The 15,163-nt window shown below is 38.4% G+C and overlaps 1 protein-coding gene across 3 annotated transcripts in view; it reads left to right on the top strand.

Moving 5' to 3' along the window:
- The window catches only part of TMPRSS11F (transmembrane serine protease 11F), a 93,055-nt gene that overhangs the window by 48,140 nt on the left and 29,752 nt on the right, over window positions 1–15,163 (top strand). For all 3 annotated transcript variants that reach the window (XM_055435073.2, XM_055435078.2, XM_055435077.2), the window contains exons 3-4: window positions 3,197–3,348; window positions 7,345–7,463. In XM_055435073.2, the coding sequence (XP_055291048.1) occupies window positions 3,197–3,348; window positions 7,345–7,463 (271 nt within the window). The remainder of the gene's footprint in view (window positions 1–3,196; window positions 3,349–7,344; window positions 7,464–15,163) is intronic.

The raw sequence follows: 15,163 nt of genomic DNA, 5'->3' as shown, positions 1-15,163 counted from the left end.
TAGGTTGTCACAGAGCATGGGATTGAACTCCCTGAACCACAGAGCAAATTCCCACAGGCTATTTTACATATGGCAATGTATATGTTTCTCCATGATCCAGCGGATGTTGGCAATTTGATCTCTGGTGCCTCTGCCTTTTCTAAAACCTGCTTGAACATCTGGGAGTTCACGGTTTACATACCGCTGAAGACTGGCTTGGAGAATTTTGAGCATGACTTTACTAGCGTGTGAGATGAGTGCAATTGTGCGGTAGTTTGAGCATTCTTTGGCATTGCCTTTCTTTGGGATTGGAATGAAGACTGACCTCTTCCAGTCCTGTGGCCACTGCTGAGTTTTCCAAATCTGCTGGCATATTGAGTGCAGCACTTTCACAGCATCATCTTTCAAGACTTGAAATAGCTCCACTGGAATTCCATCACCTCCACTAGCTTTGTTCGTAGTGATGCTCTCTAAGGCTCACTTGACTTCACATTCCAAGATGTCTGGCTCCAGGTGAGTGCCAAAGCCTTTGACTGTCGATCACAATAAACTGTGGAACGTTCTGAAAGAGATGGGAATCCCAGACCACCTGACCTGCCTCTTGAGAAACCTGTATGCAGGTCAGGAAACAACAGTTAGAACTGGACATGGAACAACAGACTGGTTCCAAATAGGAAAAGGTGTACGTCAAGGCTGTATATTGTCACCCTGCTTATTTAACTTATATGCAGAGTACATCATGAGGAACGCTGGGCTGGAAGAAGCACAAGCTGGAATCAAGATTGCTGGGAGAAATATCAATAACCTCAGATATGCAGATGACACTACCCTTATGGCAGAAAGTGAAGAGGAACTCAAAAGCCTCTTGATGAAAGTGAAAGAGGAGAGTGAAAAGGTTGGCTTGAAGCTCAACATTCAGAAAACAAAGATCATGGCATCTGGTCCTATCACTTCATGGGAGATAGATGGAAAAACAGTGGAAACAGTGTCAGACTTTGTTTTTTTGGGCTCCAAAATCACTGCAGATGGTGATTGCAGCCATGAAATTAAAAGACGCTTACTCCTTGGAAGGAAAGTTATGACCAACCTTGATAGTATATTAAAAAGCAGAGACATTACTTTGCCAACCAAGGTCCGTCTAGTCAAGGCATTGGTTTTTCCCGTGGTCATGTATGGATGTGATAGTTGGACTGTGAAGAAGGCTGATCGCCGAAGAATCGATGCTTTTGAACTGTGGTGTTGGAGAAGACTCTTGAGAGTCCCTTATACTGCAAGGAGATCCAACCAGTCCGTTCTAAAGGAGATCAATCCTGGGTGTTCATTGGAGGGACTGATGCTAAAGCTGAAACTGCAATACTCTGGCCACCTCATGTGGCGAGTTGACTCACTGGAAAAGACTCTGATGCTGGGAAAGATTGGGGGCGGGAGGAGAAGGGGACGACGGAGAATGAGATGGCTGGATGGCATCACCAACTCTGTGGACATGAGTTTGAGTGTACTCCGGGAGTTGGTGATAGACAGGGAGGCCTGGCGTGCTGTGATTCATGGGGTCGCGGAGAGTCGGACACGACTGAGCGATTGAACTGAACTGAACTGAATGTATATGTTTCAATGCTACTCTCTCAATTCATCCCACCCATTCCTTCCCCCACTGTGTCCACAAGTTTGTTTATGTCAGTGTCTCTGTTGCTGCCCTACAAATAAGTTCATCGGTATAATTTTTCTAGATTCCATATATGTGCATTAATATACAGCATTTGTTTTTCTTTTTCTGACTTGCTTCACTCTGTATAACAGGCTCTAGGTTCATCCACCTTACTAAAACTGACTCAATTTCTTTCCTTTTAATATTCCATTGTGTATATGTATCACATTTCTCATCCGTTCATCTGTTGATGAACATCTGGGGCCTCTTCCATGTCCTGACTATTGTAAATAGTGCTGCAATGAACAATGGGGTACATCTATCTTTTTAAATTTTGGTTTCCTCAGGGTATATGCCTAGTAGTGGGATTGCTGGATCATATGGTAGTTTTATTTCTTTATTTTCTTTTAAGGGATCTCCATACTATTCTCAATAGTGGCTATATAAATTTATTTTCCCACCAACAGTGCAAGAGAGTTTCCTTTTATCCATACTCTCTCCAGCATTTACTGTTTGTAGATACTTGATGATGACCATTCCTACCAGTGTGAGGTGGTACCTCATTGTACTTTTGATTTGCAATTCTCTAATAATTAGTAATGTTATGCATCTTTTCATCTGTTTATTAGCTATCTGGATGAGTTCTTTGGAGAAATTGTTTAGGTCTCCTTCCCATTTTTTGATTGGGCTGCCTTTTTTTTTTCTGATATTGAGTTGTATCTACTACTTGAAGGTTTTGTCAATTGCTTCAATTGCAATTATTTTCTCCCATTCTGAGGACTGTATTTTCATCTTATTTATGGTTTCCTTTACTGTGCAAAAGGTTTTAAGTTTAATTTGGCCTGTTAGTTTATTTTTGTTTTTATTTCCATTACTCTAGGAAATGGGTCACAAAAGATCTTGCCCTGGTTTATGTCAAAGGGTGTTCTGCCTATATTTTCCTCTAAGAGTTTTATAGTTTCTGATCTTCTATTTAGGTCTTTAATCCATTTCAAGTTTATCTTTGTGTATGGTGTTAGGAAGTGTTCAAATTTCATTCTTTAATACATGGTTGTCCAGTTTTCCCAGCACCACTTATTGAAGAGACTATCTTTTCTCCATTGTGTTGTTACTTTTAAAATAAGCAATTAATAAAAAGTTTAAAGTCATTGAAAAGTATACATATTAAAACCTCCTATTTTTAATCAAGAGATACCAGTGAGATTATTATACAATTTTGTTTCTAAAAGTTTCTTTTTAAAATATTAAAATGTTATCTATAAATTACTTTTTTATTATATGAGCTTTTGTACTTCACCACCCAAATTTCAACTTGCCAATATGTTTGACAAAATGTAGAGGGGAGATGCCCTCCCTTCAATGTCAACATCAGTAGAGCTTTAACTAAAACATACTGCGATTGAGGTGCTGGAGGAGGGTAAACAAAACCTTGTGTTCCTATCGAAATCTAAGTATCTTATTGTGAATTAGCAGTAGAAACTATTTTCACAGAGTTATACCACACGTGGACTTGGAATAGAAATGTACTACAATTTATGTTTTACCTTACTAATTTTCTTTCCATTATCACAGACCACTTGAATGTTCACAAGCTGATTACCCACAAGTTGAATATCAAAGAAGACAGAAATTCTGGGGCCCTATAAGTCTATCTCTTTTCACATTGGCAATCATAGCGATCATAGGAATTGCCATTGGTATTGTTACTCATTTTGTTGTTGAGGGTAAGTATACAGGTCACATTTCTATTGACTCAGTGCTCCATGACGTAATATCTTGAAATTCTCAGTCATATAAAAAATTCCATTTGCATGCTATTAGCATTTTAATTATTAATCTTTTACTGATGTTAAATTATAGTTTGCCCCAATATTGAGTCCTATGGTCCATATTTCCAGTCAGTGATGCTTGCAATATATTTACATTATTACACAGACAAAAAAAACAAATGCATATTTTTTAAAAAAGAATGAAAACATTATCTTTAGAATAAAGACAAATCACATAATGTGTTGAGTTTAATATATATATTTTTCAAAATCAATATGTTAATGTGGTGCTCTAAGAAAAACTAATAATAAGAAAAAATTACATGAAAAATATCTTTAAAGGGCTAAAGATTAAACATTATTTTTGAAAGAAAAAGACATTGTTTTATGACTGAAGGAAGAAGAAAAAACTCAGAATTATTCTACTTTAGGTGAAAAAATAGTCAGTACCACACTTAAATCAAATGACAATCAACCAAAGTCATTTACCTTTGTCTTTAGTATGTGTATTTATAATCACATATGACTAAGATTTTGCCAAAAATTTTACAGAATTGTATGACTCATAATGATAAAACCATATTTGAAAGAATTCCCAAGTAGGGATGAATTATTGTCCAATGTGCTCTGCTTACTAGCTTACCTACTTTATTGGGGGATTGATCCTATTCATTTCTTCAGTTCAGTTCAGTTCAGTCACTCAGTCGTGTCCGACTCTTTGCAACCCCATGAATCACAGCACGCCAGGCCTCCCTGTCCATCACCAACTCCCGGAGTTCACTCAAACTCATGTCCATCGAGTCGGTGATGCCATCCAGCCATCTCATTCTCTGTCGTCCCCGTCTCCTCATAAACTACATTAACCTCTATGTCTTTCTTGTTAATATCTTTTGTGTTGAAAATGCAGTTCATCTTCAATATATCATGTGTTCAAGAAATAAAAAAGTAAAGGAATAATACAAATAATGGGAAAAAGGTATTTTAAAAATATAAAGCTGTGTTAGGCTGAATAATGTCCCCACACCCCAATACATCTATGTCTTAACCTTTGTAACTGATGAGTGTTACCTCATATGGCAAGAGGGACTTTCCAGATATGATTTCTTCAAGGATTTTGAAGAGCCGGTATTCTGGATTTTCTAGATGGGCCTTAAATGTAATCCCAGTATCTTTATAAAGGACAGGCAAAAATGCCAAAGAAGGAAGAAGGCTATGTGACAATAGAAGCAGGGAAGAGGAAAACAATGTGATGTATAACCACAGGCCAAGGAACGAGGATCCCTCTAGGAGCCAAAAAGGGCAAGGAAAAAGATTTACCCCTTAGATCCTCCAGAAAAACAAGCAGACATACAAACAGGTCTTAATTTGAGCCCTGTAAAGCTCATTTCAGACTTTTGACCTAAATTGGTGGTCACTGGTCACAGCAGCAATAGGAAATTAATACAGAGGTAAGTCCTTGAACTGCAAGGACATCCAACCAGTCAAGTGTGTGGTGAATGCAGACAAATATAAGCAGTCTGCTATAGTTTCAACAGAAATTATTAAGGGAATGTGGCAAAAAATATGCTCAAGAGGTAAGAGGACCTAGGTCAAGGAAAACCTTTGTAGATCATAGTAAAGTGTTGTGACTCCTTCCCAACTGGCAATGGAGAAAAATGAAGGTGTTTTAATTGGAGAAATGATATTGTCAAATTTGCAATTTAAAAAGATTTTTCTGCTTCTATGTGGGGAATAGAACTGAGGAAAACAGAACATGAGGCAAGGTACTAGTTAGAAAGTTGTTATATTTTCCAGACAATAAATGATGAGGGAATGAACTAGAGCATTAATGACAATAGAATTTGTGAAAAGAAGATGAAGTTTTAAAATTTAGGAGACAAAATTTTAGAATCTGTTGATTAATAGAAAGATCAAAGTTTATTTTAAAATTTCAAGTCTGGGTGGTGAAATAGATTGTAATTCTAGACACAGTACTTTTTTAATAGAAAGGTTATTTTGTTTTGGATAAACATTAGTTGGGTGGTTGATGAGGATCTGAATTAAGGATATAACTCTTCTGGGTGGGAAAAGGGACTCAGAAGATATTAATAAGTTGCATTCATAGATCTTAAGACTGAAAAATGGGATATTGCAAATGAGAATTAAGCCATGCTTTGGGTGAATGTATGGACGAGTAAGCTGTTCAGAAGATAGAAAACAAAGGATATGAAGCAAGGTTTGAATCTAAAAAGAGGTGAATGATCCTGGTTAAGGATAGAAGTGGGCTTCCCTGGTGGCTCAGTGGTAAAGAATCTGTCTGTCGATGCAGGAGACATGGGTTCAACCCCTGGGTCAGGAAGATCCCTTGAAGAAGGAAATGGTAACCCACTCCAGTATTCTTGCCTGGATAACCCCATGGACAGAGGAGCCTGGAGGGCTATAGTCTGCTGAGTTGCAAAAGAGTCGGACACTGCTTGGCAACTACACAGCAACAACAAAGGACAGAACTAGAGGGTTCTCCACAGTAACTTTGTGAGAGGCCAAGGGCAAGGGAGAAAATCAGAAGATGGCTTCATAAAGTCAAAGACAAACTTTCAAGGAATATGATTAAGTCTACTAAGAAATCAAGATGATTTTTGAAAAAGACCAAAAAAATATGGCTTTAGATATAACAACTGTTTTGCCCTTGACAACGGCAACTACAGTGGTTTGTTAAGAGTCCATTACAGAGAATTGATGCCTGCATGGGCAAAAAGAAAATGCAAATTTAAAATACTGGTTTGTATCTAAGTAAGCTTGTCAGTAGCGTAGAAAAAAGTGATCGCCTACTCGATATAGCTTCATAATGCAGCTTAGTTATAATATACCTATATTACAATTCTTTAAGAAAAATAATAATTTTTATTATATGACTGTCAGCAATTGTTTTCAGTGTTTGAAGTTTCATTGTATGTTGTATATCTAATTGTGTGAAAAATTTTATATGCATAGACACTATAAATGGATGTTCTGAAAGTACACTCTATTTTAGCTGGATGGCTCAGATATGCAGATGACACCACCATTATGGCAGAAAGTGAAAAGGAACTAAAAAGCCTCTTGATGAAAGTGAAAGAGAGTGAAAAAGTTGGCTTAAAGCTCAACAGTCAGAAAACTAAGATCATGACATCTGGTCCCATCACTTCATGGCAAATAGATGGGGAAACAGTGGAAACAGTGTCAGGCTTTATTTTTCTGGGCTCCAAAATAACTGCAGATGGTGATTGTAGCCATGAAATTAAAAGGCGCTTACTCCTCAGAAGGAAAGTTATGACCAACCTAGACAGCATATTAAAAAGCAGAGACATTACTTTGCCATCCAAGGTCCGTCTAGTCCAGGCTATGGTTTTTCCAGTGGTCATGTATGGATGTGACAGTTGGACCATAAAGAGAGCCGAGCACCAAAGAATTGCTTTTGAACTGTGGTGTTGGAGAAGACTCTTGAGAGTCCCTTGGACTGCAAGGAGATCAAACCAGTCAATCCTAAAGGAAATCAGTCCTAGGTGTTCATTGGAAGGACTGATGCTGAAGCTGAAACTCCAATACTTTGGCTACCTCATGTGAAGTGTTGACTCATTTGAAAAGCCCCTGATGCTGGGAGGGATTGGGGGCAAGAGGAGAAGGGGACGACAGAGGATGAGATGGCTGGATGGCATCACCAACTCAATGGACACGAGTTTGGGTAAACTCTGGGAATTGGTGATGAACATGGAGGCCTGGCGTGCTGCGATTCATGGGGTCGCAAAGAGTCGGACACAACTGAGTGACTGAACTGACTGAATGATAAAAATTACACAATATTTTTTAAATAACTACGATTAATTGTATAGTGCTAAGAAGAAATGAGCTGTGTTATTGTAAATCTATTTCCTGGGGGAAGGGGACAAGCAATTGATCATGTCTAAGCATGGATCTTTTGTTTTTACCTTTCAGATGATAAGTCATTCTACTATCTTGCCTCTTTTAAAGCTACAAATATAAAATATAGAGAATGTTATGGAATGAGAACCTCAAAACAGTTTATAGAAAGGAGTCATCAGATTGAGAGAATGGTAAGCCCGATAGAAATTTTGAACCTTTATGAATGTTTCTCTGCCTGACATTGAATGTGATTGTTATAGGAACATAATTGCTCCATGGCTCAGTTTCTTCCAAAAAATGAGGATAATATAGTAGGTCATACAGTTGTGAGGATTAAATAACTTAATGTACGTAAAATATTTAGAGTAATGTCATATGCCATTAGACGTATGTAGATTAGAGTAGGCAACTAATTAACATCTGAGGAAATTGTTGGTTGAAACAGGTATTCTCAGTTTAACTTATGTTTAAATTTAAATTTCTCTGTTAAAAACAGATCAACTTTTAAACTCCTGATTTTCTTTCTTGTTCATTTTCCTTAAGCTTTTTTTCAACATAAGAATATAGGATTGCGATGCTTTGCCTCATCGTTTTGTGATTTTGCTTTTGAAACACATAAAGGGTAACATACAAGACTGTGTGCCTATGATTCTTATTAATCTCAAATTTAGTTATGTCCCTCAATTATTTTGGTTTTCCTTGAAAACCTAGTCATTTATCAAGTCATTTCTAATTTTTAAAAGTATATTAGGCAAGCAAAATCCTTGCCTGTTATAGCAGAAATTCAAATTAAAAGTCTATTTTTGTTTAATAAAAAACATGTCTTTGGAGACTATACTTTTCTTTAGCAAAACCCACAGAGTTAGACTAGAGTATAATTTAAGGTCATTAGAGTTATTCTAACAAGGAAGTAAGGGGTCTACAGAAAGGGGACTTAATTAGTATGGTTTTTTTGGCCACCTCATGCGACAAGTTGACTCACTGGAAAAGAGTCTGATGCTAGGAGGGATTGGGGGTGGGAGGAGACAGGGACGACAGAGAATGAGATGGCTGGATGGCATCACCGACTCGATGGACATGAGTTTTAGTGAACTCTGGGAGTTGGTGATGGACAGGGAGGCCTGGCGTGCTGTGATTCATGGGGTCGCAAAGAGTCGGACACGACTGAGTGACTGAACTGAACTGAACTGAACTGAACTGATAGACACTATCTCTCCTTTTTATTTCCTTATTTATTTAAATTAGAAGATAATTACATTGCAATATTGTGATGGCTTCTGCCATATGTCAACATGAATCAGCCATTGGCATACATGTGACTCTCCATCCTGAATCCCCCTAGAAACTCCCCACCTACCCCAGCCCTCTGGCAGATGAATGGATAAGGAAATTGTAGTACATATACACAATGGAATATTACTCAGCTATAAAAAGGAACACATTTGACTCAGTTCTAATGTAGTGGATGAACCTAGAGCCTATTATACTTAGTGAAGTAAGTCAGAAAGTACCAATGATCCTACGTGCAGGGCAGCAAAGGAGACACAGACATAAAGAAGAGACTTTTGGACACAGTGGGAGAAGGACAGGGTGGGATGATTTGAGAGAATAGCATTGAAACATATACATTACCATATGTCAAGCAGACTATCTCGTAATTTATAAGGAGGAGGACTTTAGCACTCCCACTCTTAATTGTACTCTCCTTTCTCTTGTTAACAACATAAGAAAGTATTTGCATTTTATTTGGCTATTTATTCTTATATAGCTTGATTATACGTAGTTCCATTCTAAATGTTGAAATCCAACACTGCTTTATTTTTCATGCCTGTTTAAATAGGGTTTTGTATTTAAATAGGACAGTGTTTTTACAGTTTTCTTGCCACAGTTCTTTTTAAATTTTATTGTAGGTGGCTTTATTTAGATTTTTTATTTTTAATTGAAATATAATTGATATATAACATTATGTTAGCTTCAGGTATACAATATAATGGTTGATATTTGTATAAATTGAGAAGGACCACCACCATAAGTGTAGTTAACATGCAACACCACAGGTAGTAATAATTTTTCTTCTTATGATGAGAACTTTTAAGATTTTCTCTCTTAGCAACTTTCAAATATACAGTGAAATAGTAGATATAGTCACCATGTTATACATTATATCCCAAAGAACTTATTTATTTTATAACTGGAAGTTTGTACCTTTTGACCACCTCAGCCCATTTTGCCTAACTCTCATCTCTCACTTCTGGCAACCACCAATCTGTTCTCTAGATATGAATTTGTGTTTTTTGCTTGATTGTTTAGATTCTATATCAGTGAGGTCATATGGTATTTATCTTTCTCTGTCTGACCTACTTCATTTAGCAAAAAACCTTCAAGGTCCATCAGTAAATTGTCAAAAATGGCAAGATTTCATCCTTGTTTATGTCTGAATAATATGCCATTGCTTGTATATGCCACATCTTCTTTATCCATTTATTCATCAATGAACATCTAGTTTGCTTCCCTGTCTCAGCTATTGCATGACTAATAGCAGTGGTAGTAATGGTTGATTTAGGATTTAATTTTGTTCTTTCCCCCTATGTGAATAAACAGTTGTTTTAGCACCACTGATTGAATAGTCAGTCCTTTCCTTGTTGATCTGCCATATCATTTCCACCACAATTCAAATTTCCATATATGATGTGGAATGTTGCTGGGATCTCTAATCTGTTCCATCCATCAGCTTGTTTTTCATTGGGTCAGTACCATGATACTTTAACCTCTACAGTTTGACAGTGTGTTGATACATGTTGTATTAATTTTCTAAGACTGCTGTAGCAAATTACAAAAAACTAGTGACTTGAAACAATAAAAATTTATTCCCTCACAGTTATGGAGACCAGAAACCCTAAAATCAAGATGTCAGCAGCCTTGGAAATCTCTAGAGAAGAGTTCCTCTTTGCCTCTTCCAACTTCTGGTAGCCTCAGGCATTCCTTGTCATGTGACTACATGAACTTGATCTCTGTCTCCATCTTCTCCTGGCCTTCTCTGGGTTTCTTTGTTTCTCTACTCTGATAAGGATACTTATCATTGGATTCAAAGTGTTCCTGGATGATGTCTACACAATGGTCTCATCTTGATATCCTTAATTACATCTGCAAAGACTCTTTGCCAAGTCAGGGCACATTTATATGTTCCCAGAGTCAAATGTATCTTTAGGGGGCCAACTTTCAACCCATATACCTGGATGTATCATCATCTCCTTCAGGTATACTATAGTTTTTCTTGTCCATTTTATTTCCCATACCAAGTGAACACACGCACACACATACACACTCACATCCCCTCATAATGGGGTTTTGATTTAATGTGCTTCAAATCTAGAAATCTAGAGAAATAATTGACACCATTTATTTATACTTATTTGCTGTATTTCAATAGAGCTTTAAAATAATTTTCTTAAATGTCTGGTATATCTTAGTTAAATTTAATCCTAGATGATTGTTTTGCTGTTGTTTTATGTATATATCTGGATTTTTGCTTTTGGTCATTGTTAATGGATATCTTTTCAAAGTGCATTCTTTAAAACTGGTTTTTACCAGTGTATAGAAATGTGACAAGCTTTTATAACCTCTTTTCAGTCTGTCTCCTTTTTCACATGTGGTATTTCCAAGTGCTGAGTCTCTCCTGGAGCTTTTAGTGCAGAGAGACTCCCTTTATGGTTGAGTTGCCTTGATCCACAATCTGGTACAGTGATTTACAATTACGGGCACTTTTGTTTCCCTAAAGATATTTTGCAATTCCTGGAGACATTTTTTTGTTGTCACACTGGGAGGAGGAAAGCTGCTGGCATCGAGAACCCAGAGGTTCTGTCTATCCTTCCAACTTTTGCATTCTCCTCCTTGCTCACTATTCTCTGACCATAATGGTCTTCTTTGAGATTCAGTCCCTCAGTAATGTCTGACTCTTTGTGACCCCATGGACTGCAGTACGCCAGGCTTCCCTGTTCATCACCAACTCCCAGAGCTTACTCAAACTCATGTTCATTGAGTCAGTGATGCCATCCAACCATCTCATCCTCTGTCAAGCCCTTTTCCTCCTGCCTTCAGTCATTCCCAGGATCAAGATCTTTTCAAATGAGTCAGTTCTTCATATCAGGTGGCCAAAGTATTGGAGTTTCAGCTTCAGCATCAGTCCTTCCAATGAATATTCAGGACTAATTTCCTCCAGGATAGACTGGTTGGATCTCCTTGCTGTCCAAGGGACTCTCAAAAGTCTTCTCCAACACCTCAGTTCAAAAGCATCAATTCTTTGAAATTACACACATTTTTTTCCCTTCTATCTGGAACTACCCCCTGATCCTACTCTTTCTGTTGCTTACTTCTGATTCTTCTGATCCTTCATGTATCCTTCATGTATCATGTTACCTTTCTGGAGGTAATTACAGACCCTCAGCCATTATCCTGTATTACCTTACTATTTTAGTTACCTTTTTGGGGGGTCACTCCACAGCTTGTGGCATTTTAATTTTCTGACGAGGATTGAACATAGGCCTTCAGCACTGAGAGTGTGGAGTTCTAACCTCTGGACCACAAGCAAATTCCTGTCTTTGTATTTAACTATTTGTTTATTACTGACTATCTCTCTATTCTATGAGCCAAGGGACCACAACTTTTTGTTCCTACTCTTTATCCAGTATTGTCACAGTACCTGAAATATAGGATACTCTAGCTAATTGTTCTGAATGAACAAATAAATAAGAAAAAAAGGAAACAATGGGATATAATGAAAGAGTTTGAAGCACTGCAAAAGCCAGCTTTTTTTTTTTCTTCATACCATTGATTAACCATAGCTGGAGAATCGATGAATTTATGAAAATGTTATTGCGTACCTCCTTTGTGCAAGCTAATGAAAAATGCCAAGTTTTACATAGTACAGTTCTTTCCTTATTTGGAGTGTATAATATTGTTTATATGTGGAAGTTTGGACATGCACAATAATAGAAAAAGAAAATTTATGTAGCAAATGATATGACATATAAGAGCTTACAAGATTGAGATGATAATACTAGAGCTGCCACATTGCAAAATATAATAGTCAAATATATGACTCAAACAATCAGTGTTTTAGGGGTTCAGAGGAAGTAAACACCTCTTTGAGCTAGAAGAAAGCTTCCTTGAAGAGGAAAGCAGTCTGGTGTGGTTTGGGAGGGGAGTGTTTTTTTGTTTGGTTGTTTTATGTGTGTGTGTGTGTGTTTGTCCTCTGCTGGTAGTTTTTCCCCTGAAAGAAGCAGGGTATCTGCAGAACTTGTCTGATTACTTTCATGGGTGGACCCAGAAAGGGATTTCCTACTTCTCACCAGTAACTACTAATCTTCCGTAAGGACCTAATCTGCATGCAGTTCCCAGCCAGAGGGAAGGCACAAGCTCAAGCTTGCCAAAGACAGTAACTTTTAGTTACTGGGTGTACTTTTAGTCAGAGTCACACATATTCTTTCAATTATGCTATTTTGATTTTGATCCTGGGATATACACCAAGGACTACAGTTTGTGTCTGATTTTAAGGAAAATGTTTTATTTTCATTTTACCAGATTAAGGGCAGGAGGAGAAGGGGGCAACAGAGGATGAGATGGTTGGATAACATCATCAACTCAATGGACATGAATTTGAGCAATCTTCTGGAGACAGTAAAGGAGAGGGATGCCTGGCCTACTGTACTCCATGGGGTAGCAAAGAGTCAGATATGACTTAGCAACTGAACCACAACAAATGGGCTTAGTGATTATCTTGATTAAAATGGAGTAGCCTCTAGTAATCTACTCTTAGGTTTCAGTTCAGTTCAGTTCAGTCGCTCAGTTAGTGTCCAACTCTTTGCGACCCCATGGACCGCAGCTCGACAGGCCTCCCTGTCCATCACCAACTCCCAGAGTTTACCCAAACTCATGCCCATTGAGTCGGTGATGCCATCCAACCATCTCATCCTCTGCCCCACCCTTCTCCTCCTGCCTTCGATCTTTCCCAGAATCAGGGCTGTTTCCAATGAGTCAGCTCTTTGCATCAGGTGGCTAAAGTATTGGCGTTTCAGCTTCAACATCAGTCCTTCCAACACTCAGAACTGATCTCTTTAGGATGGACTGGTTGGATCTCCTTGCAGTCCAAGGGACTCTCAAGAGTCTTCTCCAATGCCACATCAAAAGAATCAATTCTTCAGTGCTCAGCTTTCTTTATAGTCCAACTCTCACATCCAAACACGATTACTGGAAAAACTGTAGCCTTGACTAGATGGACTTGTGTTGGCAAAGTAATGTCTCTGTTTTTTAATATGAAGTCTAGGTTGGTCATAACTTTCCTTCCAAGGAGTGTCTTTTAATTTCATGGCTGCAGTCACTATCTGCAGTGATTTAGGAGTGCAGAAAAATGAAGTCTGCCACTGTTTCCACTGTTTCCCCATCTATTTGCCATGAAGTGATGGGACTGGATGCCACGATCTAGTTTTCTAAATGTTGAGCTCTAAGCCAACTTTTTCACTCTCCTCTTTCACTTTCATCAAGAGGCTTTTTAGTTGTTCTTCACTTTCTGCCATCAGTTCAGTTCAGTCGCTCAGTCGTGTCCGACTCTCCATGACCCCATGAATCACAGCATGCCAGGCCTCCCTGACCATCACCAACTCCCAGAGTACACTCAAACTCATGTCCACAGATTCAGTGATACCATCCAGCCATCTCATTCTCAGTCGTCCCCTTCTCTTCCCGCCCCCAACCATTCCCAGCATCAGAGTCTTTTCCAGTGAGTCAACTCGTCGCATGAGGAGGCCAAAGTATTGCAGTTTCAGCTTTAGCATCAGTCCTTCCAATGAACACCCAGGATCGATATCCCTTAGAATGGACTGGTTGGATCTCCTTGCGGTACAAGGGACTCTCAAGAGTCTTCTCCAACATCACAGTTCAAAAGAATCAATTCTTCGGCGATCAGCTTTCTTCACAGTCCAACTCTCACATCCATACATGAACACGGGAAAAACCATAGCCTTGACTAGACGGACCTTTGTTGGCAAAGTAATGTCTCTGCTTTTTAATATACTATCAAGGTTGGTCATAACTTTCCTTCCAAGGAGTAAGCGTCTTTTAATTTCCTGCCTGCAATCAGCATCTGCAGTGATTTTGGAGCCCAAAAAAATAAAGTCTGACACTGTGTCCACTGTTTTTCCATCTATTTCCCATGAAGTGATGGGACCAGATGCCATGATCTTTGTTTTCTGAATGTTGAGCTTCAAGCCAACCTTTTCACTCTCCTCTTTCACTTTCATCAGAGGCTTTTGAGTTCCTCTTCACTTTCTGCCATAAGGGTAGTGTCATCTGCATATCTGAGGTTATTTCTCCCAGCAATCTTGATTCCAGCTTGTGCTTCTTCCAGCCCAGCATTTCCCATGATGTACTCTGCATGTAAGTTATATAAGCAGGGTGACAATATACAGCCTTGACATACTCCCTTTCTTATTTGGAACCAGTCTGTTGTTCCATGTCCAGTTCTAACTGTTGCTTCCTGACCTGCATACAGATTTCTCAAGAAACAGGTCAGGTGGTAGGGTGTTCCTGTCTCTTTCAGAATTTTCCACAGTTTGTGGTAATCTACACAGTCAAAGGCTTTGGTATAGTCAATAAAGCAAAAGTAGATGTTTTTCTGGAACTCCCTTGCTTTTTTGATGATCCAGCGGATGTTGGCAATTTGATCTCTGGTGCCTCTGCCTTTTCTAAAACCAACTTGAACATCTGGAAGTTCACGGTTCTCATATTGTTGAAGCCTGGCATGGAGAATTTTGAGAATTACTTTCCTAGTGTGTGAGATGACTGCAATTGTGTGGTGGTAGTTAACATTCTTTGGCATTGCCTTTCTTTGGGATTG

The sequence above is a fragment of the Moschus berezovskii genome, chromosome 5, assembly GCF_049115385.1.
Source record: "Moschus berezovskii isolate FMDL1 chromosome 5, NW_MosBer_1.0, whole genome shotgun sequence".
NCBI classification, from domain to species: domain Eukaryota; kingdom Metazoa; phylum Chordata; class Mammalia; order Artiodactyla; family Moschidae; genus Moschus; species Moschus berezovskii.
This window is presented reverse-complemented; position numbering and strand designations above follow the sequence as displayed.